This window comes from Piliocolobus tephrosceles, chromosome 6 (genome assembly GCF_002776525.5).
Source record: "Piliocolobus tephrosceles isolate RC106 chromosome 6, ASM277652v3, whole genome shotgun sequence".
NCBI lineage: Eukaryota > Metazoa > Chordata > Mammalia > Primates > Cercopithecidae > Piliocolobus > Piliocolobus tephrosceles.
Genome location: NC_045439.1, coordinates 38,834,580 through 38,861,606, shown reverse-complemented (window position 1 = coordinate 38,861,606; position 27,027 = coordinate 38,834,580). Strand labels below are relative to the sequence as shown.

Here is a 27,027-nt window from a genome sequence, read left to right as displayed (position 1 = left end):
GGGCCGGGTGCCGTGGCTCACACCTGTATCCCAGCACTTTGGGAGGCCAAGGCGGGACGATTGTTTGAGCGCAGAGTTTGAGGCCAGTCTGGGCAACAAAGCAAGACCCTGTCTCTAATAAAAAAGAAAAGAAAAAAGAAAAAAAAATGGCCCGGGATGATCAAGAAATGTGAAAAAAGTATCTGTGAAGAGTGTCAAAAAATGTTAAGTAGGAAATGGTGAATGAATAATCAGATTATCACACAACCTAAATTAATAGCATGTGGATTGAGATTGCACTGTAGCTAGACTCTGGGACAAATTATTCTTTAGAATGAAAAATCAATGCATAACCATAATAATGAACAGTGTTTTCTTCTTTTGACTGTAATTAAACTTTTAATTCTTAGTTTTTATTCTGGTAAGTGAAAACAAAAATAATCAAAAAGAATTTTTATTTGTCATTGACAGTTCAATATAAATTAAGTAAAACATTAATTCATTTATTCTGCACTATTATCAGAATTTTTCTAATTTTTCCATAAAGTGACCATTTCTAAACATATAGCTTAATGGTCAAAACAAGTTCAATAAAATATTAATTTACAAATATCAGAAGTGAAGACTGTGGTCCTATAATTCTTTCCCCTACCAAAGTTAAAATATAATTGTCATTCCAGGAAATCAAAATATTTTAGAATAGCACACTCTAAACAAGTGATGGGAACACTACTACTAATTCCTCAGACTTCCTCTGGCATTATTTTTTTTTTTTTTTTTTTTTTTTGAGACAGAGTCTCGCTCTGTCACCCGGGCTGGAGTGCAGTGGCCGGATCTCAGCTCACTGCAAGCTCCACCTCCCGAGTTTACGCCATTCTCCTGCCTCAGCCTCCCGAGTAGCTGGCACTACAGGTGCCCGCCACTTCGCCCGGCTAGTTTTTTGTATTTTTTAGTAGATACGGGGTTTCACCATGTTAGCCAGGATGGTCTCGATCTCCTGACCTCGTGATTCGCCCGTCTCGGCCTTCCAAAGTGCTGGGATTACAGGCTTGAGCCACCGCGCCCAGCCTTGGCATTACTTTTGATAAAGAGTCTCCAGCAGGGCACGGTGGCTCAAGCCTGTAATCCCAGCACTTTGGGAGGCCAAGATGGGCGGATCACGAGGTCAGGAGATCAAGACCATCCTAACACGGTGAAACCCCGTCTCTACTAAAAAATACAAAAAAACTAGCCGGGCGAGGTGGCAGGCACTTGTAGTCCCAGCTACTCGGGAGGCTGAGGCAGGAGAATGGCCTAAACCCAGGAGGTGGAGCTTGCAGTGAGCCGAGATCATGCCACTGCACTCCAGCCTGGGCGACAGAGCAAGACTCTATCTCAAAAAAAAAAAAGAGTCTACAAATAAAATACAGAATTTTGGCACATAGACATTTTAATCTTGTCAAGATAATGTAAGGAAATGCCCCCAAGATTATTAAATTGACCATAATTACCAATATCAGTCCCTAAGATAATTTTTCTGAATAAAAGAATTGGGTTTTTTCTTTTTGTTTTTAGGATTTTTTTTTTTTTTTTTTTTTTTTGCCACACTGGTTTTTGTTAAGACCTCATCAGTCTTGGATGCTCACCCTCAATTCCTCCATAGCTATGTTAGTATATTTAATGTCTTTTGCTATTTTCTTAATCCTTAACTAGTCCCTTCATTTCATGCATTATCTTCCAGTATTCTCCTCATTTATTTTTACTTCTTCCTTGCTACCCATGTGCTCTTGGTGGGTAGTTACATATACAGAATCTGCTTCCCTTTGCAGTGTTTTATTTGCATAAAGACTGGATGGCATTGGTTTGCTCCATCTCTGATTATTGTGGCTGTTTTGAACTTTGTGAAAATACTGCCTTGGCATACATAAACAAGAAGACACACGAAGACACACACAATGATGATGACCAAAAAGCCTTTCTTCTCATTTTCTAAGAGAAACGAAGGCACAAAAAAGGAGTCTTCCATGGGCCTGGGGTCACTAACTGGAGTCCAGTGGCCTGACTTTTCAGAGTGCTCCTTTCCTTATCTACTTCCTGGTCCAAGAAACAGGAAAACGACAGTTTGAACTTGATTATAATTTCTGCCTTCCTCTACATTTCTGCCATTCCCCAAACCTCACAAACTTCTTAGAAAAGGAAACTGTTCTGCGGTTTAGACATGAGAAAGCATCTTAACAGCAGTGGCTTTAGTGTGTCAGAGATAAGACCATGCCATAATCCAGCTTCAGTTAAGAATCTCCTGAAAGAATCCAGAAGCTGGTGCATGACAGTTAAAGAGGTGAGGGTCAAGCCCTGCTCTTTTTTTTTTTTTTTTTCCTGAGACAAAGTCTTGCTCTGCTGCCCAAGCTGCAGTGCAGTGATGCAATCTCAGCTTACTTTACACCCTTCAGGTTTGAGCGATTCTCCTGCCTCAGCCCCCCGAGTAGCTGGGATTGCAGGTGTGTGCCACCATGCCCGGCTAATTTTGTATTTTTAGCAGAGGTGGGGTTTCACCATGTTGGCCAGGCTGGTCTTGAACTACTGACCTCCGGTGATCCACCACACCTGGTCAAGCCCTGCTCCTGAGCTCATGGAGTTTAGCTGAGGTTGCAGTGTGGCCCTTTTGAAGTGAAGACTGGTTGGTTGGGAGAAACTGAATTGTGAATAGAAAAGCTAGTTCAAATTCGTATAAATCATCCCTGCTATAGTTTAGATTCTCCTAGGTAGTAGTTTCTTTCAGAAGGAAAATATGAGCTATGCAGGTCATATGAGGGTCTTCTTATCCTATTATGATATCTCTAGTAACTCTGGCAGTAACAGAAGCAAAGTAAATCTGGACATGATAGACATTTAGATGAATCTGGCAGTACACTGAGTTTTAACTGGACACCAAGCAGGCAAGGCTGGAAGGTTCTGCTCTCTTTGTGCTAAAGGTTTTGGAAACCTTGAAGGAGAATCATTTTGACAAGAAGTACTGTGTAGTCTGCCGCAGTCTTCTCTTGGGTCCAACTGCCACTGCCTGTTAGTCCATTGGGAGGCCCAGCAGGTCACAACTGACGTCCCACAGCCGCCTTGCTATTGTCTCATTACGAGCTTGGGCAGAGACCCATGTCACATGACAGTCACTGGAAGGTAAAGAGAGAGGTATGAAGCACAGTGTTAAGAATGAAGTCTGCCATCTGCCAGGGTTAAGGAATATGACATAAAAACAACCAGGGATCACATGTAATCCACGTACTTCACAGGGCCAGTGTTTGTCCTCTCTCTTCATTCTCTAGTCCTTAGCCAGAAAAAAATGTAATTCCCATTTTAGATCTCCTCGCTAGACCACCTCTCATCAGAATGCTTTGTTTGATATATAATGCATATATTTGGTCTTTATATTCCCCTATTTATATAATTTAATATCAGTGCCCGCCTGATACCCATGTATATCCATCTTCTTCAAGTAACTCCACAGGGCCCATTCTACAGGGCCTTGGACAATGTCATATAGCTGAGATCCTGCTATTCACATTGGTCAGAGATGCTTGGAGTAGTTAAAAAAAAAAAAAAGCTGATTTCTGGACTACCGGAAGTTATACTCTTTGTAAACTCATTATATGAGAAGTAAAGCCAGCTTTGAAAACAACAAAAGGAAAACGCAACAGCAGAAAAGAAATGGTAAAACCAAGGTACCAGGTGTCTGGGTCCCTTTTGTGGTGCTGTAACAGAATATGACAGACTGGGGAACTATAATGAGCTTACAGAAACTGGCTTATTATTATGGAAGCTAAGACCAAGATCAAGGGGCTGGCATCTGATGAAGGCCTTCTTGCTGTGTCATAACAAGATGGAAGGAATCACATGGGCAAGAGAGGGAAGGGGACCCAAGTCATCCTTTAGTAAGGAACCACTCCCACAATAATGAACCCATTCCAGAAAGAATGGCATTAATCCATTCATGAGGTCTGCCCTTGTGACCTAATTTACCTCTTAAAGGCCCTGCCTCTCTACACTGTTATATTGAGGCTTAAGTTTCCAACATATGCCGGGCGCGGTGGCTCAAGCCTGTAATCCCAGCACTTTGGGAGGCCGAGACGGGCGGATCACGAGGTCAGGAGATCGAGACCATCCTGGCTAACATGGTGAAACCCCGTCTCTACTAAAAACTACAAAAAACTAGCCGGCCGAGGTGGCAGCGCCTGTAGTCCCAGCTACCCGGGAGGCTGAGGCAGGAGAATGGCGTAAACCCGGGAGGCGGAGCTTGCAGTGAGCTGAGATCCGGCCACAGCACTCCAGCCTGGGTGACAGAGCGAGACTCCGTCTCAAAAAAAAAAAAAAAAAAAAGTTTCCAACATATGAACCTTGAGGGACACATTCAAATCACAGCAAAGTGTTTCATATATATACCCTCTCTTCATTGCTGTAATTAATTCCAAGTTTGTTTTTCTTTTTTTTTTTTTTTTTTTTGGAGACAGAGTCTCACTCTGTCTTCCAGGCTGGAGTGCAGTGGTGCGATCTCAGCTCATTGCAACCTCTGCCTCCCAGGTCTGAGTGATTCTCCTGCCTTAGCCTCCGGAGTAGCCGGGATTATAGGCGCCTGCCACCGTGACCGGATAATTTTTGTATGTTTAGTAGAGACAGGGTTTTGCCATGTTGGCCAGGCTTATCTCAAACTCCTGACCTCAAGTGATCCGCCTTCCTCGGCCTCCCAAAGTGCTGGGATTCAAGGTGTGAGCCACCGTGCCCAGCCTATAATTCTGATGCAGAAAATTTTCTTAAGGACAATTCTTACTCATTTTTGTATTCTCTGGATCTGGTATACATCTGGTAAGCATTCAATCAAAGTTTAAAAAAAATGATTGAGTGAATGGATTACAATCTGTAAAGTCATGTAAGGAAGCAACTTTTAAAAGTATACTATTTCAAGAAAATTGCTTCCTTAGTATTCTAAGCACATTCTGAAGGTGAAAGAGTTGACAAGTCTGAATTAACTATATATGCAAACTCTTAACACTATATCCAGTAAGACAGTGGGGTTCAAAGTATGCACCACAAACCAGCAGCAGAGCATCAACTGGGAGCTTGTTAGAAATTCTCCAGCCCTACTCCAGACATACTGAATGAGAACCTCTAGGGTTGTGGTTCAGGAATCTGTTTTCAACCAGTTCTCCAGATGATTCTTGAACACACTAAAGTTTGAGAAACACCATTTCAAAATATCATCATTTACAAAACAAGTCTTATCAGGACTTCTGTTTAAGAAGACTCACCAGTATGACCAGTACAACTTGCCATTTCTTAGTGAAAAGATCATCAGTGAGAACCACAAGGCTGCCGGGCGCGGTGGCTCAAGCCTGTAATCCCAGCACTTTGGGAGGCCGAGACGGGCGGATCATGAGGTCAGGAGATCAAGACCATCCTGGCTAACACAGTGAAACCCCGTCTCTACTAAAAAATACAAAAGAAACCGAGCCGGGCGAGGTGGCGGGCGCCTGTAGTCCCAGCTACTCGGGAGGCTGAGGCAGGAGAATGGCGTAAACCCGGGAGGCGGAGCTTGCAGTGAGCTGAGATCCGGCCACTGCACTCCAGCCCGGGCAACAGAGCGAGACTCCCTCTCAAAAAAAAAAAAAAAAAAAAAAAGAACCACAAGGCTCTGTGTCTCTCGGGAAATGACTCGGCCGTTGTAAGCCTCAGCATCCTCCACTGCACTGTGCCTTATACTCTTCATAAGGTTACAGTGAAGAGCAAAGAACACAGTTCACATGAAGGTTCCTTGTAGATGATAAAACGTAATCAAATACTACAGCAAGAGCTTTCTGGTTGTTTTTCTTAGACAGGGTCTCACTGTTGCCCAGGCTGGAGTGCAGTGGTGCAATTGCAGCTCACTACAACCTCCCCAGGCTCAGGTGATCCTCCTACCTCAGCCTCCCAAGTAGCCAGGACCACAAGGACACACCACCATGCCTGGCTAATTTTTGCATTTTTTATAGAGATGGGGTCTCATTATGTTGCCTAGGCTGGTCTTGAACTCCTGGGCTCAAGCAATTTGTCCACCTCAGCCTCCCAAAGTGCTGGGATTACAAGCGTGAGCCACCACACCCAGCCAAGTAAGAGCTATTTAAGTGTGCCTATGGCATTGGCATGGTCACGGTATTGACATTTCCAGGGGGATTTTGCTAAGAATTAGTATAGGTAAAAGATAAACTAATTTCAAAACTTACTACAATGCTATAGTAACCAAGATAGTGTGACACTGGCGTAAGAACAGACATACAAATGAATGGAACAGAATTAAAAGTGCAAACATAAACCCTTATATTTATGGTCAATTGATTTTTGACAAGCTTACTGTTATACTCGAATTGTGTTCCCCCAAAATTAATACGTTGAAGCTCTAAGCCGCAATGTGACTGTATTTAGAGATAGGGCCTTTAAGGAGGTAACTAAGGTTAAATGGGGTCATCAGGGCGGGGCCCTAATCCAACAGGACTAGCGTCCTTATAAAAAGAGGAAGAGACTCCAGGAGTGTGTGTACATAGAGGAAAGGCCATGTGAGGGCTCAGAGAGAAGGTATCCATTTGGAATTTGGAAGTCAGGAAGGCAGCCCTCACCAGAGACCAACCAGGCCAGCACCTTGATCTTGGACTTTCAGTCTCCAGAAGTGGGAGAAAATAAATTTATGTTGTTTAAGCCACCCAGTCTGTGGGATGCTGCTATGGCAGCCTGAGCAGACTAATAGAGCTACCAAGACAATTCAGTGGGTAGAAAACTGTCTTTTCAACAAATGGTGCTAAGGCACTGGATAGCCACATGCAAAAGAATGAAGGTTGATCCCTACCTCATATCACATACAAAAATTAGTTCAAGGCCGGCTGTAGTGGCTCACACCTATAATCTCAGCACTTTGGGAGGCCGAGGCAGGTGGATCACTTGAGGTCAGCAGTTGGAGACCAGCCCGACCAACATGGCAAAACCCCATCTCTACTAAAAATACAAAAATTAGCCAGGCATGGTGGTATGCGCCTGTAGTCCCAGCTACTTGGGAGGCTGAGACAGAAGAATTGCTTGAACCCGGGAGGCGGAGGTTGCAGTGAGCAGCCTGGGTGACAGAGCAAGACTCCATCTCAAAAACAAAAAAAATAAAATAAAATAAAATAAAAATAGTTCAAAATAGATCACAGACCTATGTAATGCTACAACTATAAAACTATTAGAAGAAAACATAGGGGTTGCTATGGTTTGAGTGTATCCCTTAAAAAAATCACATGTTGGAAACTTAATCCCTCTGCCTTCATGAGATTAATTAATTAATAAAGGCTCTGCCCTCATACATGGATTAATGTCACTATCATGGGAGTGGGTTTGTTCTTGCATGCCCTCTCACCATGTGATGCCCTCTGCCATATCATGACACAGCAAGAAGGCCCCAACCAAATGCCAGGCACCATGTTTTTAGACCTCTCAGCCTCACGAACCATGAGCTAAGTAAATTTCTTTAGAAATTACCCAGTCTATATTCAAAAGCTAGCAGAAGGCAAGAAATACTAAGATCAGAGCAGAACTGAAGGAGATAGAGACACAAAAAACTCTTCAAAAAAAATCAATGAATCCAGGAGCTGGTTTTTTGAAAAGATCAAGAAAACTGATAGACTGCTAGCAAGACTAATAAAGAAGAAAAGAGAGAAGAACCAAATAGACGCGATAAAAAATGATAAAGGGGGTATCACCACCGACCCCATAGACATACAAACTACCATCAGAGAATACCATAAACACCTCTACGCAAATAAACTAGAAAACCTAGAAGAAATGAATAAATTCCTGGACACGTGTACTCTCCCGTGACTAAACCAGGAAGAAGTTGAATCCCTGAATAGACCAATAGCAGGCTCTGAAATTGAGGCAATAATTAATAGCCTACCAACCAAAAAAAGTCCAGGACCAGATGGAATCACAGCCAAATTCTACCAGAGGTATAAGGAGGAGCTGGTACCATTCCTTCTGAAATTATCTCAATCAATAAAAAAAGAGGGAATCCTCCCTAACTAATTTTATGAGGCCAACATCATCCTGATACCAAAGCCTGGCAGAGACACAACAAAAAAAGAGAATTTTAGACCAATATCCCTGATGAACATAGGTGCAAAAATCCTCAATAAAATACTGGCAAACTGAATCCAGAAGCACATCAAAAAGCTTATCCACCATGATCAAGTGGGCTTCATCCCTGGGATGCAAGGCTGGTTCAACATATGCAAATCAATAAACGTAATCCATCATATAAACAGAACCAAAAACAAAAACCACGATTATCTCAATAGATGCAGAAAAGGTCTTTAACAAAATTCAACAGCCCCTCATGCTAAAAACTCTCAATAAATTCGGTATTGGTGGAACGTATCTCAAATTATTAAGAGCTATTTATGACAAATCCACAGCCAATAGCATACTGAATGGGCAAAAACTGGAAGCATTCCCTTTGAAAACTGGCACAAGACAGGGATGCCCTCTCTCACCACTCCTATTCAACATAGTGTTGGAAGTTCTGGCTAGGGCAATCAGGCAAGAGAAAGAAATAAAGGGTATTCAATTAGGAAAAAGAAGAAGTCAAATTGTCCCTGTTTGCAGATGACATGATTGTATATTTAGAAAACCCCATCGTCTCAGCCCAAAATCTCCTTAAGCTGATAAGCAACTTCAGCAAAGTCTCAGGATACAAAATCAATGTGCAAAAATCACAAGCGTTCTTATACACCAATAACAGACAAACAGAGAGCCAAATCATGAATGAACTCCTATTCATAATTGCTTCAAAGAGAATAAAATACCTAGGAATTCAACTTACAAGGGATGTGAAGGACCTCTTCAAGGAGAACTACAAACCACTGCTCAGTGAAATGAAAGAGGACACAAACAAATGGAAGAACATACCATGCTCATGGATAGGAAGAATCAATATCGTGAAAATGACCATACTGCCCAAAGTAATTTATAGATTCACTGCCATCCCCATTAAGCTACCAATGACTTTTTTCACATAATTGGAAAAAATTGCTTTAAAGTTCATGTGGAACCAAAAAAGAGCCCTCATTGCCAAGACAATCCTAAGCCAAAAGAACAAAGCTGGAGGCATCACGCTATCTGACTTCAAACTATACTGCAAGGCTACAGTAACCAAAACAGCATGGTACTGGTACCAAAACAGAGATGTAGACCAATGGAACAGAACAGAGCCCTCAGAAATAATACCACATATCTATAGCCATCTGATCTTTGACAAACCTGACAAAAACAAGAAATGTGGAAAGGATTCCCTATTTAATAAATGGCGCTGGGAAAATTGGCTAGCCATAAGTAGAAAGCTGAAACTGGATCCTTTCCTTACTCCCTATACAAAAATTAATTCAAGATGGATTAGATACTTAAATGTTAGACCTAAAACCATAAAAACCCTAGAAGAAAACCTAGGTAATACCATTCAGGACATAGGCATGGGCAAGGACTTCATGTCTAAAACACCAAAAGCAACGGCAACAAAAGCCAAAATTGACAAATGGGATCTAATTAAAATAAAGAGCTTCTGCACAGCAAAAGAAACTACCATCAGAGTGAACAGGCAACCTACAGAATGGGAGAAAATTTTTGCAATCTACTCATCTGACAAAGGGCTAATATCCAGAACCTACAAAGAACTCAAACAAATTTACAAGAAAAAAAACAAACAACCCCATCAAAAAGTGGGCAAAGGATATGAACAGACACTTCTCAAAAGAAAACATTTATACAGCCAACAGCACATGAAAAAATGCTCATCATCACTCGCTATCAGAGAAATGCAAATCAAAACCACAATGAGATACCATCTCACACCAGTTAGAATGGCAATCATTAAAAAGTCAGGAAACAACAGGTGCTGGAGAGGATGTAGAGAAATAGGAACACTTTTACACTATTGGTGGGACTGTTAAATAGTTCAACCATTGTGGAAAACAGTGTGGCGATTCCTCAAGGATTTAGAACTAGGAATACCACTTGACCCAGTCATCCCATTACTGGGGATATACCCAAAGGATTATAAATCATGCTGCTATAAAGACACATGCAGACGTATGTTTATTGTGGCACTATTCACAACAGCAAAGACTTGGAATCAACCCAAATGTCCATCAGTGACAGACTGGATTAAGAAAATGTGGCACATATACACCATGGAATACTATGCAGCCATAAAAAAGGATGAGTTCGTGTCCTTTGTAGGGACGTGGATGCAGCTGGAAACCATCATTCTCCGCAAACTATTGCAAGAACAGAAAACCAAACACTGCATGTTCTCACTCATAGGTGGGAATTGAACAATGAGATCACTTGGACACAGGAAGGGGAACATCACACATGGGGGCCTATTGTGGGAAGGGGGGAGGGGGGAGGGATAGCATCGGGAGAGATAACTAATATAAATGACGAGTTAATGGGTGCAGCACACCAACATGGCACATGTATAGATATGTAACAAACCTGCACGTTGTGCACATGTACCCTAGAACTTAAAGTATAATAAAAAATAAAAGTAAAAAAATAATAAAATCAAAAAATAAAATTAAAAAAAAAAAAAAAGAAATTACCCAGTCTGTGGTATTCTGTTATAGTAACAGAAAACTGTCTTTACTAAAGACAGTAGTAAATCTTTGTGACCTTGGGTAAGGCAATGATTTCTTAGCTACGACTACACAAGTGACAAAAAATAGATAAACTGGACTTCATCAAAATTTACAAGTTTTACATTTCAAAAGACACCATTAAGAAAGTTAAAAGACAACCCACAGAATGAAAGAATATTTGCAAATTATATATCTGACAAGGAACTTGTATCTAGACTATTAAGAACTCTTGCAACTCAGCAATAAAAAGACAATTATCAAACTTAAAAATGGGCAAAGGACTTGAATAGACATTTCCCCAACAAAGAAACAAATGAACCAAAAAGTGCATGAAAAAATGTTCAACATCATTAGTAGGAAAATGAAATGCAAATAAAAACAAGATATTCCTTCATAGTAGGATGGCTAAACTCAAAAGGAGAGACAATAACAAGTGTTGTTAAGGATGTGAAGAAATTAGAACACTCATACACTGCTGGTGGGAATGTAAAATGGGGCAGTCACTTTGGAAAAGTTTGGCAGTTCCTCAGCAGTTAAACACAGAGTTACCATATAACCCAGAAACTCCACTTCTTTTTTTTTTTTTTTTTTTTTTGAGACGGAGTCTCACTCTGTCGCCCAGGCTGGAGTGCAGTGGCCGGATCTCAGCTCACTGCAAGCTCCGCCTCCCGGGTTTACGCCATTCTCCTGCCTCAGCCTCCCGAGTAGCTGGGACTACAGGCGCCCGCTACCTCGCCCGGCTAGTTTTTTGTATTTTTTTAGTAGAGACGGGGTTTCACCGTGTTAGCCAGGATGGTCTTGATCTCCTGACCTCGTGATCCGCCCGTCTCGGCCTCCCAAAGTGCTGGGATTACAGACTTGAGCCACCGCGCCCAGCCCAGAAACTCCACTTCTATATACCCAAAAGAAATGTCCACACAAAAATTTCTACACAAATTGTCATAGCAGTATTCAAATAGCTAAAAGGTGCAAACCTAATGCCCATCACCTGATGAATGAATAAATAAGATGTGGCAAATCTATACAATGAAATGTTACGCAGCAATAAAAAGAAATGAACTACTGACACATGCTTTGGCATGGGTGAACCTTGATAACATTAAGCTAAGTAAAAGAAGTCAGTCACAAAAGGCCACATATCATATGATTCCATTTACATGAAATGTCCAGTAAAGGCAAATTCTTAGAGACATAAAGCAGACTAGTGGTTGCAGGCAGAAAGAACAGCCAGTGCAAAAATCTTAAGGCTTCAATCAAAACAGACTTTTATGTTCATTTCTTGATGGTGGTCTACATGGCTGATGTTGGATCTTCAAAATGAATTAAGAATTCATAGCAAAGGAAAGGTTCTTCAAAAGTCAGTTCAATAGTAAGTTATGGATTTAGAGCTGACTTTCTTTAAACCACTCAGTCAAAGCCAAGATAAAGGGTTATTATTATTATTTTTTCCTTAAAATCTCCAGGGAAGAAGAATCCAGTCACTCTTGGAAAATCAATCCAGTGTACTATATAAATCTATCTTCTTATACTTCAGAACCACATTTCCAACTATCTGCTATACATTTCTACTTGCATGCCTTATAGATAACACACACACAACATGTACAGAGCCAGGTTTATTACACAGTGGACAATTGTTACTCTTTGGCTGAACATTCTACTTTCTTTTGGCAATAGCAACCTGATTTCCTTCTGCAGAATTACCTTTTCCCCTCAATATAGTTTGAAAAGAGCATTAATAAAGTCCCTGTCTGCCTCTAATCAAAAGAGTAAAAATGAAGGGATGGGAGGAAGGAGAGCCAATGCTTCCTCCCTAGAGAGTGGATGATAAGCAATAAAACCTAAAGACTAAAGATAGCTGGCATTCACTCACCCTAGCAGCAATGCCCTGGCTAGCTGACTGCCACTCTGACTCTTCTTAGCCTGGCTCTTCAGTCTTCCCTTTCAACCTAGGGGTCCCTCCTCTCCCTACTAATAGTTTAATAAATTTCCTTCTTGCTTAAGCTAGACAAAGTCCCTTTCCACTGCTTTGGAATCCAGGAACCAGAAGTTCCTCACATTACTTTTCCATGTCTGCTGTCTTAGTTAATGTCATCATCAACCTCAGTCAGGCTTGAAATCCAGGTTAGCAAAGCCTCTCTCATCCCCTCATTTATTAATCATCCAGTGATAAAAATTCTGCTGCTTCAGGGCCTCTTTCACATTACCATTCCTTTCATCCCAACTTTCTGGAACTCTCTCTCTCACTAGGTTAATTATTCATTCATGAAACAAAGTTTCTAAAGCACAGATGAGATTATGTCTCTCTACTGAAACAACTCTGGGGCCCCTCCACAAGGCTGGCATTATAGACCTCTCATAATCTGTCTACCTTTCTTTCCGATCTTAAAGCTACTTTCAGCTACTTCCCTAAAATTTCAGGTCATTTCAACAATAACCTGAAGTAGAGGTAAAAACATGTTAAAATTTTGATCTTGTGTGAGCCTGGGATTTGCTTCAAAATAATATGGGGAGAAGAAAAATATGGAAAGGGGTAGAGAATGGGGATAGGGCAGAATTGGTCATGGGTTAATGGTAGCTGAGGCTCCATTATATGCAGGTTCAGTGCACTATTTTATCTACCCTGTGTTATATTCAAAATTCTCTACATTTAAATCATTTTAAATGTCTTTGCTTATTTGAGAGAGGAGTCCATAGGTAGTATTTCAATCCTGAAGACAATAGAGAAATACATATTCAAATCCTTTTTTTCTTTTTTTTTTTTGAGGCAGAGTTTTGCCCAACCTCAGGTGATCCGCCCACCTTGGCCTCCCAAAGTGCTGGGATTACAGGCGTGAGCCACTGCGCCCGGCTTCAATTTTTTTTTAAATTCTTTTTAATGTAAAACAATAGAATTAGGAATCCAAAAAAGAATAAAGATTACTGGACTGACATAACAAAGACAGAAAGAAAACAAACAGAATGTATAATTATCAGTATAAAAATGTATAATTATCAGTATAAAAGGCATAAGTAAAATCTAATGTAGCAATATTACAAAAAAAGGAGTCAGATTCCCCTATTAAAAGGTAAAAACTCTACAGTTAAAAGACAAAAGCTATATTAGACAATGTACTTTTAAAAAAGGGTATACCCAGACAAACCCAAATATCTCCTTTGAGCAATAAAATCTCATCTTCAGAAAGAGATAACATGCATACCTGAAATGATTCCCACTTAGAATCTCAAGACCTTCTGTTAAGGCACAGTGCAGGCTAGTCTGGGCTCCCTGCTGAGGAGTCTTGATGAAAAAGGAGAAAAGCCACCACATCCATCTCATGAAAGATGAGTGCCGAACCAGTTCAGATTGGACTGTGCCAGGGTGTACAGAATACGTCGTAACGCCAGAGCCTGGTTGGGGGTGTCAAGAAGAGAGAGGAAGACAGGACTTGATTTTGCAGAATGGCCCAAAACAGAAAAGGATGTAAATAAACATGTGACTTTCACATATGGACTCTTTTGCCCATGGTGACATCAAAAGTATTGCTCACAGTAATTTATACTTCCATCTCACAGATTTAAGAAGGCTGTAGAGTAGACAGTGCTAAGGACCTCTGTGTATTTGTGACTGGAAACTCCCCTGTCAGGAATCAGCAAAGCCAAGACTCATCCTCTCAGCAGCACTTAACATTGTTGACCACCCCCTTCTTTTTTTTCCCCTTCTTTTTTAGATATGGGATCTCCCTATGTTGACCAGTCTGGTCTTGAACTCCTGGCCTCAAACAATCTTCCCACCTTGGCTTCCCAAAGTATTAGGATCACAGGCATAAGCCACCATGCCCACCCCATCCCCTTCTTTTTTTTGAGACAGTCTCGCTCTGTTGCCCAGGCTGGAGTGCAGTGGCACGATCTTAGCTCTGCAACCTCTGCCTTCCAGTTTTGAGTGATTCTCCTGCCTCAGCCTCCCGAGTAGCTGGGACTACAGGCATGCGCCACCATGCCAGGCTAATTTTTGTATTTTTAGTGGAGACAGGATTTCATCATGTTGGCCAGGCTGGTCTCAAACTCCTGACTTTAAGTGATCTGCCCACCTCGGCCTCCCAAAATGCTGGGATTACAGGCGCCCATCCCCTTCTTCAAGTCTTCTTTTTCATTGGCTTCCATAAGCCTACACCACTTCTGGTTTTCCTAACCTTTCTGGCTGCTCTGTCTCAGTTTTTTGGACCTGTTCATCATCTTCTATGCAAACATTAAATGTTGGAGTTCTTGCGGCTCACCAGACTCACTCTCCATAATTCAACGATGCTCACATTTTGTCCACAGTTCAAACTGCTCCTCTGAACTGCAGACATACTGGGAGTCAACACAATGTGGTGGTTAAGGGCATGGACTTCGTAGACAGACTGCCCAGTTTCAAATCCTGGCTCCACTCATTAGCTATTGGGCAAGTTCCCTTTTGTGACTCATTTCTTCATCTCTAAAATGGGAATAATCATAATACCTACACCTTACAGGGTTGTTCTGAGGATTAAATGAGTTCGTATATGTTAAAGATCTTAGAAGAGTGTCTGATGCAGCTGGGTGTGGTGGCTCATGCCTATAAGCCTAGCATTTTGGGAGGCCAAGGCAAGTGTATTGCCTGAGCTCAGGAGTTAATAGACCAGCCTGGGCAACACAGTGAAACCCCGTCTCTACTAAAATACAAAAAATTAGCCGGGCATGATGGCGTGCACCTGTAATTCCAGCTACTCGGGGAGCTGAGGCAGGAGAATGACTTGAACTGAGGAGGCAGAGGTTGCAGTGAGCCGAGGTCATGCCATTGCCCCTCCAGCCTGGGCGACAGAGCGAGACTCAGTCGCAAAAAAGAAAAAAAAAAAAAAGTGCCTGATGCATGGTAAGTACTAAATGACATGCTATTTCAGGCCCCCAATCCTTTATTGAAAATGCTGGGGCCAGACATACTTCAATATTTTTCTGATTGTAGAAAGGTAATATAAAATGTATACACACACTGCCTATTATCTAATCTCCCTAGTACAGGAAATGTTTTGCTGCCAAATGAGTTTTGGTGTAAAGCTTATGAAGAAATAGAATTTTTCGGGTCTTTGTGGGCTGACAGCTGCAGACACAGCCCTGTGGACGTGCACTATTCCCAACTGCCTACTCGACATCTCCCTAGATGACCCATAGTAATGCAGACTCAGAGGTCCCAGATTTCTACTTTTAAAGCCAAACCCGGTTCTTGCAGTGTTCCTGACATGCCCAGTCAGGCAAAAGGGTTCTTGATGAATGCTCACCTAAAGCATGCATCTCCAGTCAACAAGCTCTCCCACCCCAAATATCTCTCAGAAGTTTCTACTACCCTCCATCTCCACCACCTAGTCCAAACTACCCTCATTTCTCGCCTCTGCTGATGAAATCAACGGCTGCAACCCCTCTTGCCCCCATTTTGAAAAGGCTTTAATTTTAAAGGTTTCCCATTGCTCTTAGAATAAACATGAAAATCCTTACTGTGGCCTCTAAGGGTTTGGCCTCTACCTATCTCACCAGTCTCAGCTCAGATCTTTATTACTCTTGCTTTCTACAACCTACCGATGGTAACCTTCACTGTTTCTCAAACTGAGCCTGGACCTTTGTACATTCTGTTCCTTCTGCCTGGAACGTTTCTCAGCCTCCAGAGTCTTTTTTTTTTTTCAGATGGAGTTTCACTCTTGTTGCCCAGGCTGGAGTGCAATGGCGCAATCTCGGCTCACCGCAACCTCCGCCTCTCAGGTTCAAGAGATTCCCCTGCCTCAGCCTCCTGAGTAGCTGGGACTACAGGCATGCGCCACCACGCCTGGCTAATTTTGTATTTTTAGTAGAGACGGGGTTCTCCATGTTGGTCAGGCTGCTCTTGAACTCCTGACCTCAGGTGATCTGCCCACCTCAGCCTCCCAAAATGCTGGGATTACAACTGTGAGCCACCGCGTCTGGTGTCTGGCCCCCCCCCTTTTTTTTTTTTTTGAGACAGAGTTTTACTCTTGCTGCCCAGGCTGGAGTGCAATGGCGTGATCTTGGCTCACTGCAAACTCTGTCCCAGGTTCAGGCGATTCTCCTGCCTCAGCCTCTCCAGTAGCTAGGATTACGGGTGCCTGCCACCACACCCGGCTAATCTTTGTATTTTTAGTAGAGATGGGGGTTTCACCAAGTTGGCCAGGCTCGTCTTGAACTCCTGAGCTCAGGTGATCCACCTGCCTCGGCCTCCCAAAGTGCTAGGATTACAGGCATGAGCCACTGCGCCCGGCCTCAGCCTCCACATTCTATCAGTACCTCTAATCCCTTTAATTTCTAATCATCCTTTGGGGCTCAGCATGCAACTCACTTCTTCAGAAAAGTCTTCCCTGAACCCTCAGACTGAATAAGGTCCCCCCAGGCCCCCACTAAAATCCATTATAAGTCCTGGTACTTCTCTTTTATAACATTTATCACAATTATAACTAAACAGCCACAATAAAAAGGAAACAATCCAGATGTTGTTAAGGAAATGCATAAATACACTAAGGCACATCTATACTACGAAATACAACACGGCCAATACAATGAATGGGGTAAATCCGTAGGTACTAAATGGAAAGATCTCCAAGATACTGTGTTGGAGTTTCAGTTCCTTGTGCATGATACATACATATGTAAATGCATAGGATAATTATTGGAAAGGGGCATACAAGCTGTTGATAATGGTCACGTGAAGGGAGAAGAGCAGGGGGAAGAGGGGAATAAATGAAGGGGGTTTTTCACCTTTAATTCTACATACTTCCATATGCTTTGAACCTTTTTTTTTTTTTTTGGTAGAGATGAGGTCTCACTATTTTGCCCAGGCTGATCTTCAACTCCTGGCCCCTCAAGTAATCCTCCGGTTTTGGCCTCCTAAAGTGCCTGAGATTAAAGGTGTGAGCCACTGTGCCTGGCTTTATTTGAACTTTTTACAATGAGAATTATTCATGCATTACTAGGCTGATTCTACATTTAACAGTTTGTATAAAGACTTGTTAATTGTCTTTCTCCCCCGTTAGATGTAAACCAAACCAAGGAAGAGACTATACCTATCTTGTTCACCAACTCATCCCCTGTCCCCTAACCCAGTGCATGGAACAGCATGGGCACTGAATACATGTCTGCTGAATGGCTGAATGAATGAATCTTCTGTCAAATCAGGTTCTTTTACTGCACCCTAAAGATTTTCCACTGAATCCTCACAACGATCAGAGTTACCTCATACACATATTGTGAATTCTCACCACTGGACCCATCTTTACACCTCCAGGTCACTGAGGCTCCCTGATCAACTCTTTGGATAGTTTTCGCCATCCAGTTACCCTCATCTATCATAAATTGATAAAAGATGTCATGCCCCGGGCACAGACTGGGCATAAGGACTGAGCTAACCGCCAGCTTCCTTCCCATCTCACAGATGTTCATTTGGTAGGATGATCCTGTTCCAACTGTAGGGCAACTGTGCCTGATTCCTTGATCCTGTATTCTGCCTGCCTCGATTCCTAGCACAGTTCACCCTCGATTTCCCTTCTCTTTATTAGAAATCCAGAGTAGACAGTGCTAAGGACCTCTGTGTATCTGTTACTGGAAACTCCCCTTCTCAAGCATGTATTTCCCTCTTATTTGACCCTTTGCAAGGAAGACCCTCCTCCTTCATATTTCCAGTACCTGTTTTAGTCTACTGCCTTTATCTAGTGCCAGTTCAGGTCCTTCCCTCCTACTCAGTCTCACTATAAGTAAAAAATCTTGACTTGCTTATGAAGCCTGGATTAATTACGACAATAAACTGTGAAGTAGTCCCATTTACATATGAAGAAGGAAGTCCTAAAAGTTAAGTAATGGCCAGGTGTGGTGGCTCACACCTGTAATCCCAGCACTTTGGGAGGCTGAGGTGGGTGGATCACCTGAGGTCAGGAGTTCAAGACTAGCCTGACCAACATGGTGAAACCCTGTCTCTACTAAAAATACAAAGATTAGCCAGGCGTGGTGGCACACACCTATAGTCTCAGCTACTCAGGAGGCTGAGGCAGGAGAATCACTTGAACCTGGGAGGCAGAGGTTGGCAGTGAGCAGAGATTGCGCCATTGTACTCCAGCATGGGTGACAGAGCAAGACTCCGTCTCAAAAAAAAAAAAAAAATGCCAGGCGTGGTGGCTCATGCCTATAATCCCAGCACTTTCGGAGACCGAGGCGAGCGGACCACGAGGTCAGGAGATCGAGATCATCCTGGCTAACACAGCGAAACCCTGTCTCTACTAAAAATACAAAAAATTAGCCAGGCGTGGTGGCGGGAGCCTGTAGTCCCAGCTGCTTGGGAGGCTGAGGCAGGAGAATGGCGTGAGCCCGGGAGGCAGAGTTTGCAGTAAGCCGAGATCGCTCCATTGCACTCCAGCCCGGGTGACAGAGCAAGACACCGTCTCAAAAAAAAAAAAGTTAAGTAACTTGCTATAGATCACACAGCTAATAAGTGGTAAAGCCAGGTCTTCAGACTCAAACTCAGAGTCTCACTGTCCCAGCTAGCCACCTCCAATATTCAGTTGTAGACTACTTACTAAAACTATACCCAATTATAGCCACAGAAGCAGGTCCTCTCCAAGTGATGGGCTCTGGAAACAGTTTCCGTTCCTGTGGGTTTTACCTGCCTCTCTCTGACCCATGTCTCCACATTCATTTCCTCCAGGCCCACCTTTTAGCCTCCGGGCCAGTTCCTGGGTGAAAAGGATGTTGGCTAGCTTGCTGTGACAGTAGGCCAGGCCTGCATTGTAGAACTTCTCGCCCTGTAGGTTATGGAAGTGGATCCTTCCCAGGTGATGTGCGAGGGAAGACACATTTACTATTCTTGATGGGGCTGATTCCTTTAGTTTCTCTAGCAGCAGATGGGTCAGGAGGAAGTGACCTGTTGAGAAATACTAGAATTAATGAAGTTCAGGGCCATGTGGGAATGACAGGAGTTGTGGTAAGCAGGCCTCAGCTATGGGAGGCAGATAATTCAGAAATAAGATCTTTCCCTCCAACTTTTCATTATCAACTAGAAAACAAGCTCAATGAAGGTTTAGGGAAATAACAACAGCCAAAGACATGAGGCATCCTCATATGAGCGAGATAGGTCTAGACTATGTGAATATGAAATCCCAGTTCATTCCTACTTTGGTTAATCTCATTCTTAAGAGCTGGTCGGCTGGGTGCAGTGGCTCATGCCTGCAATCTCAGCACCTAGGAGGCTGAGGCAGGAAGGTGCCTGAGGCAAGGAATTTAAGACCAGCCTGGGCAACATAGCAAGACCTTGTCTCTACAAAAAAAGAGCAGATGACCTATACCTGATGCTGGCCACAAGGATCACTACTAAGAAAGCAAGACAGTACCCTAAACCAATTAGGCTGTTAAAAAATGCGCCAAGGCAAACTGAATCTAAATCACAGATTAAAAAGTGGGCAGAACCTGGAGCAGCCCTCAGGTATTCCTCAGCTGTCAGGTAGGTTCAGTCACACCACAAGAAGGCTCAGTCTGACCCCTAAGTTTCCCAAAGAGAATTTTGGTTCTCTCTAGCTTTGTGATAAGGCCAGATTTCTTACCCAAGTGGTTGACTCCTATGTGCATCTCAAAGCCATCTGCTGTCTTCGAGTAGGGACACATCATCACTCCTGCATTGTTGATCAAAATGTGGAGGTGCTTTTCCTCTGCAGGGACAAGACGATGGAGCGTGGAAGTGGTTAGCCAAAGCTACTACATCTTAGAAAGCTGCCTCATGCTCAGGCTTTGAAAGTGAGGATGCAGGACTTCAATCTTCCCTCCATTTTCCCTTCATACTTATTTTCTATTGTTTTTCATTTTAAGACTAGTTGAATCCCACCTGCTTTTACTATGGGGCAAAATTCCATTTTATACTACCAAATGACCTTCCCGATCTTTGTAGTTCAGGAGCTACTTACTCACTGCTTTTGGGAATTGTTTCATCCACCTCTCCCAATAAAAAGACTTCCCAAGCTGAATGGAAAGATTCCAAAGCAAGAGATAAATGAATGTTCTCTATGTACCTCTGCCCTGGTATTCAGGTCCCCAAAGAAATAAATACTGGCTTCACCTCTTTATTGCATCTTCCAATTCTCTCTCATGGTTCATTTCCTCATATGGTTTGTAATTTATGAGTTCACACCAGTGAAAGTTTTTTCCTTGGAGGCCTAGATCCCTGGGCTATGAGGGGATATGCCTATAGAGTGCTCTTGGATTTGCTTTTGATGACACATTACAGGTTTTTATGTTAATTTCCCATAGATTATTACACACACACACACACACACAAATCAAACCCATAAATATCCTCATATCATTTGCTGGTATGAATTCAGACCCCACAGATGATGCCAGCTTGGGGTTCTAATTTTTTGCCGATGACTCTTTATTCGTCTGTGTTCTAAAGAGATGTCATGTCCCTGAGCTGGTGGCCAGGGTTTTTATTAGCCTCTATACTATGGACCAGATGGCCCTTTGTGAATCTCAACCTTGTGTAGAACCTCAAATACAGCTCCAGCTCTCAAAAGCCTGTATAGGTATTTAGACCTCAGACCCTAAAAAGCCCATACTGAATGCTGAGACTCCCATGAGATTTCTGGCTTCAGCTCTTGCTCACTGCTATGATGTTTTGAATTCCTTTTTTGTTTCTGCCTCTGGAAGATAGCCCTTTGACATAAATCGTGTCCCAGTGACTATGAGTTCAGCTACAAAAGCTTTTGGCTATATTTTATCCACTATTTCTATGAGGGAGAGGGACCTTTTCCTTTTAGTTAAATCTGCCATGTTGATCTCAAGACCCACAACATAGTCTCTCTAGTTCTACACTTACCGGCTAAGAAGCCCTTAGCAAAAGCTCGAATAGACTTAGTATCAGACAGGTCCAGTTTCCGCACCAACACCTGCTGGTTCCCCGTCGTGGTCTGGATCTCTTTGGCCACCAACTCCCCCTTTTCCACATCCCGGCAAGCTAAATATACTCGAGCTCCTGTCAGCCAACATATGAAAGAGAAACAGTCAGCTCTGTTTTTGAGCTGGCATTATAAATCTGATGTTATTTCCAATATTTTCTTAAAACACACGTTTTTACCCTTTCTTCACAACAGAGGTATCTAATTAGCAAATAGGTAAAGAAAAATAAATTAATAATATTCATTAAGGATCCATTATATGTAGAGCATAGTACTAGTTTCAGATCAGCAAATCAGTGGAACCCTTAGGTATTCTTGAATTCCCAAACTGGGAAGAAACAATGAGAATGAATCATCATTACTGTGAGGGGTAAAACAGCAGTAATAGGAGGGAATTGAAAGTAGGTGAACTTGCCTCTCTGAGCCAGCTCTTTGGCTGTCTCCTTCCCGATACCTGTATTAGCTCCAGTGACCACAACTACTTTCCCAGGGAGCTGAACAGCTGATGTACACACCCCACTGGACAGCATTTTCCTGCAGACAGAGAAGGAGAGCTCATCAATTCTTCATTCTCCTGTCTCAGCCAGTAGGTTCCTGCAACTCCCTGTGTCTTCTGGCTGAGGTTTGCTTTAGTTCTTTCCACTGTTGTCCTTTTAAAAGTTTAAGGAAACTTGGAGGAAAGATGACAAAAGTTTTCTGCTTTTGCTCAAAGACAAAAGTGATTCTATTACAAGGGCAAAGCTTACAGCTGTTCCCTGCAGCACAAGAACTGGATGAATATCTGATTAGCCAGGCACCTTTGGTCTGAGCTCTCCCTAAAGCACTTGTGACTTAGGAAATCACAAGATTCAGCCCAGATGAAGAAATAACTAGTTTCTGTAGGTCAATCTGTCCACAACTGGCATTTTATGGCCTTGAGAAATGGCTAATCCAATACAAAAAGTTAAAACTATGAAAGCTTGTGACTCTGGTACAAAATAAACAAGAAAAAAAAAAAACAAAAAACAAAAAACACCCACACATGCGCACACACACACTTAAAGAGAAGATTATGTACGTACAAAGGGGAGTTGGGATTCAAGTCTTGCTTTGTCTAATCAGAGTCCTTGTTTCTTTCTTTTTTTTTTTTTTTTGAGACAGAGTTTTGCTCTTGTTGCCCAGGCTGGGCAATGGCATGATCTTGGCTCACTGCAACCTCCACTTCCCAGGTTCAAAGCGATTCTCATGCCTCACCCCGGCTCCCCGGCCCCCAGGCGCCACTACATCCAGCTAATTTTTGTATTTTTAGTAGAGACGGGGTTTCACCACGCTGGTCAGGCTGGTCTCGAACTTCTGACCTCTGGTGATCCGCCCGCCTCGGCCTCCCAAAGTGCTGAGCCCAGCCTAGAGTCCTTGCTTCTAAGCACTATACTATACCGCCTTTTCCAAATGAATGAATGCACAAACATGGATTGGCGGTTCTCAGACCGGCCTATTCTCTTCTTGGCAATGTTGCGACTCTGGTTAAAATAATCTGTTGACCAAGAGATGCATTCTTAAAGGGCATTTTGGAGGCTGAGGCGGGCAGATCACGAGGTCAGGAGATCGAGACCATCCTGGCTAACACGGTGAAACCCAGCCTCTACTAAAAAAAAAAAAAAAGTACAAAAAAATTAGCTGGGCGTGGCAGCATGCGCCTGTAGTCCCAGTGCTGGGGAGGCTGAGGCACGAGAATGGCTTGAACTCGGGAGGAGGAGCTTGCAGTGAGCCAAGACCGCGCCACTGCACTCCAGCCTGGGTGACAGAGCAAGACTCCATCTCAAAAACAAAGAGCATCTCAGCCTTTTTCATTGAACTTGGAATTGCAAGGTACATACTCTTAGCCATTGAAGCTACCTGCTTAGTGCAAAATGCCACAGGGAGGCAGATTAATTCATGGTCCCCACAATCCATCACCTCTCTCCTCAGAGAACAAGCCTCCAGGCTGTTTCCCACATCCCCTTACTGTAGTTCCAGGAGTGACAACTTAGTAGGACCCGTACTTAGCTCTTTCTTCTCCTTAACCAGCAGGAATGAAAGAGACAACTATAAAAGTCCGGCTCTGGCCTGATTCCTATAACCCTGCTGAGTTGGAAATACAGCTCCTGGAGTATAATGTTTTTTTTTTTTTTTTCCAGAAAAATCCCACTGGGGTATGAGCACTATTTTCAATTCTGGTTCAACTTTTCATTGAGATTCTATATGGATAAGAGGATCTTGTAGTGAAAAAAAAGATAAAAAGCAGTGATTTCATCTGCGTGTGAGCAACCATGTGTGCCTAGAGGTGGGAGAACTGAGTGTTCAGAAGGGAGAAAATATGTAACTGGAAGAGGGGCGCCAGAGAGGGAAAAGAAAATAAAAATAAAAGAAGGAAAGTAGGTGACCGTGGTAAGAAATGACTGTGATCTGGCCTGGCTTCAAGTTCCACTGGGACGAAGACCGCCCCACCTGGGGAAGGAGTGTGTCTATTCAGTAACTGGTCCGCCACCACTGGTGACTTACTTAGAACCAATAAGCAGGCTGCCGGTATTACAGCCCGCTGCTGATTCACTGGCGCACTTGGCCAGCCTTGGGCTGATTGATCTATCACCTGGTCAATACCTTTCCACCATTCTCCCAGCCCTCACTGCCGCAGTACCCTAGCTCCTAACTCAGATCCCCCGTGCTCCTACTCGCAAGGCAGGATAAGAGCTCATAACCAAACCCTCTTCCTTTTCACTTTTCTCCTTTACAAAATCCGCCCACAGAACGAGCGATTCTAACAGCAACGAGAGAGCAAGGATGGGGCCGCAGATGTTAACGATTGCTATCAGTTTCAGAGGGCGAAATGTGGAATCGCTCCTTTGTACCTCGAAGGCTGGTTCAAGGCGTGGGAATTAAGGGGAAAACAGCGTGGGGCCATATCCCATTGAAGGGTCCGAAACTCGAGAGTTTGAGGTAGCCTCACCCTCGGGATTCCCTGGAGCCAGAATCAGGGGGTGCTTAGACAAAAGAAAAACGGGCCAGGGAAAAGCAGGGTGCCCCGAAGTGCCGCCCCTTTTCACCGCCTGGGCTCTCGGGTCTCCTCCTGGCATCCAGGACAGCTGGACCTCGCCAAAACCCACCGAACTCTGGGCCCCGCCATCTTGGAGCCCCCCCAGGGGCGTTTTCCAAGAAAGCTTTGGTGGGGATTCTATGTTTCCCTGCCGCCCCCAACAAGAATTCGCGAGAAGGCAATACATTTGCACAGACCTGATTTGGGGCGCAGCCATATACAGAAGGAAGGGCAGAACGAGGAGCAACAGCAGCAGCAGGAGCTCAACCATCTCTGCCGGCTGCAGCGGCACCAGAACAGGACGCCCCAGCGGCGCTTGCCGACTGTGGTTTCTCTTTCTAGACACGCCCCAATTCAAATTGCGACAGCCCGGGGAGCAGACCTTCTGGGAAATGTAGTCCAGAGCTCGGCAGCCTCAGGCGGGCTACGGGGGAGCGCTGCGGCGGATGCTGGCAGAAGTTGAATTATACCATCCATATCGCTAATCCCCAACCATCGCTAATCCCCAACCATCTAGGGCCTAGGGCCTGTGGGATCATTCACCCAGCTCTCCCTTGTGGCCACCCGCGGTGTTAAATCTCTGCAGTCCTCTATCTCCTCAGACCCAAGTCCAGTCCCTGGTTCGGTTTTCCCCAATCCTGGTTAGGCAGTTACCGCACTGTTTCTCCTGGAGATCAGATGTGGACGTCTGGGAAATGAAAGGCGGATTAGACAGGAGAGGAGTGGTCCGGATTCTGACAGTTGGGAAGGTGGGGGAATGTAAACCCTTCCTCCTCGAGGATTCCTTTTTCCAGTAGAGAGGAAGCAATAAGTCTTGAAGACATTCCCGGGAGAATCACTTTATTGTGTCTTCATTGGCACAGTTGTTTTTGCCAACTCGTGAAAGTATTTAATCCTATATTGAATTAAGGCCATGAATATGTTCTCTGTGAATAAATAGGTTCCCTGTTCAACTGTTTCTTTCATCTGAGGCCTATTTCCTCGGGGTGAATGTGGAGGGTGTTTTAACCAATCAATATCTGTCTGGGATTCCTTAATTGTACCCAGTAATATTTTCTGGTCCTTTTGCATTATTTCCATTTGGTTAAAAGACACATGTTCCAATGAACTAATATATTGTATAGCAGATTGGAGAGAAGAGGGTTTCCTTCACACAATACTAACTCTTACCAATTTAACATTTGATTATCTAGCAATCATCACATTTTGTCACACATTCTCATTATTGTGTTACCTAATATTTGTATTGGGTTTTATAACTTCATAAACGCCTTTCATTTGTTTTGTTCCTTATTCATTCATTCTTGCAATTGACAAACATTTATGGCATTCCTATAGTGTACTAGGCATTGTGCTGAGGTCCAGCAGGGAGCCAGGAACACATAATCTCTGCCTGCCCAGAGTTCATGGACTGTCAGGGCAGACCTTAAATAGGTGATCACTATATATAAATCGTGGTGAGGGTTATGAGGGGAATTAGAGAAAGCTCTGGGAGCTTCTAGCAGGGAGAGGAGCTCTAGATCAGGAAAGGCTTATTTGAGGAAATAACATTTGAGCGGAGGCCAGAGGGAAGTTAGTAGGCAAGCAATACAGACAAGAGTGTGCTGTGCAGAGGAAAGAACCCACCTGAGGGCTCACAGAGACAGCAGGGTGCACTAGAGCAACAGAAAATCGTCTAGGGAGAAAGGAGAGTGCCAGAAATGGCAATAATAGCCAGTGCTTACATAGTGTTTATTATGGCCAGGCCCTGTCCCAATGCTTTATATATATTAACTGTCTTAATTCCCATAACTATTCTATGAGATAGGTACTATAATATTCCCTTTTTATGAACAAAAAAACTGAGGCACAATGAGGCTATGTAAGCTAGCCTAGGTCAAAGAGGCAGAGCTGGGATTCAAACTGAAGCAGGTAGTGTTCCATGAGAGGGCCCTGTATGCAAAGTGGCCCCCAAATGCCAGAGGAGCCAAGACACCAAAGGATGAGGCAGACAAATCCAGTTTCTTCATAAGGGTGTTTTACTGGGGGAATTTACAGACAAAAGTGTGGTCTTGGGTGGCAGATTTCTGTACACGTAAGTTCCACACTCAGAGCTTATATACTGTAGGGAAAGAGTCAAACTGCTCTGTGCAAGACAATTAAAGGTAGCCCTCCAGAACAGGCAAGAAAGCTACATGTGTAATAGATAATAAGCTGTGCAGTAACATCAAGGTTGACATATTTTTACACTAGGGACAGTAAATAAAGTAGGAATCAGGAGATATTCATAGGACTGGGGCTAATCAGAAGTCAACATTGTAGATTAGCATCCCAGATGCAGTCACTTTTGTCCCCCAAGTTGTATGCAGGGTCTATTGTGCCCTTAACTATTGAGCTATTCTGCCAAAAGATGAAGCTGGAAATT

The 27,027-nt window shown here is 43.3% G+C and overlaps 1 protein-coding gene and 1 pseudogene across 2 annotated transcripts; both read right to left on the bottom strand.

Annotated features, from left to right (window-relative positions):
• Window positions 1-1,522: 1,522 nt before the first annotated feature.
• Window positions 1,523-2,957, bottom strand: LOC111554905 (annotated as a pseudogene). The gene is made up of 4 exons (XR_002735364.1): window positions 2,942-2,957; window positions 2,804-2,868; window positions 2,489-2,670; window positions 1,523-1,915 (listed from the first exon to the last, which is right to left on the bottom strand). The product of XR_002735364.1 is annotated as an uncharacterized LOC111554905 (transcript).
• Window positions 2,445-24,999, bottom strand: RDH11 (retinol dehydrogenase 11). Its single transcript, XM_023182401.2, has 7 exons — window positions 24,821-24,999; window positions 21,987-22,105; window positions 21,493-21,648; window positions 20,225-20,329; window positions 19,339-19,548; window positions 13,841-14,030; window positions 2,445-3,122 (listed from the first exon to the last, which is right to left on the bottom strand). The coding sequence occupies exons 1-7, from the start codon at window positions 24,892-24,894 to the stop codon at window positions 3,020-3,022; spliced, it is 957 nt and encodes a 318-aa protein (XP_023038169.1). The 5' UTR covers window positions 24,895-24,999; the 3' UTR covers window positions 2,445-3,019.
• Between the last annotated feature and the right edge of the window lie 2,028 nt (window positions 25,000-27,027).

Coding starts and splice junctions, on each gene's coding strand:
- RDH11 (XM_023182401.2), bottom strand. CDS start 24,894: ATGGTTGAGCTCCTGCTGCTGCTGTTGCTCCTCGTTCTGCCCTTCCTT. Junction 14,031..19,338: donor ACTGGCCCGGAGGCTAAAAG/GTGGGCCTGGAG, acceptor ACCCCCAACCAG/GCTCTGGCGTTACGACGTAT. Junction 3,123..13,840: donor CTAAGTGGGAATCATTTCAG/GTATGCATGTTA, acceptor TTTACCTTCCAG/TGACTGTCATGTGACATGGG.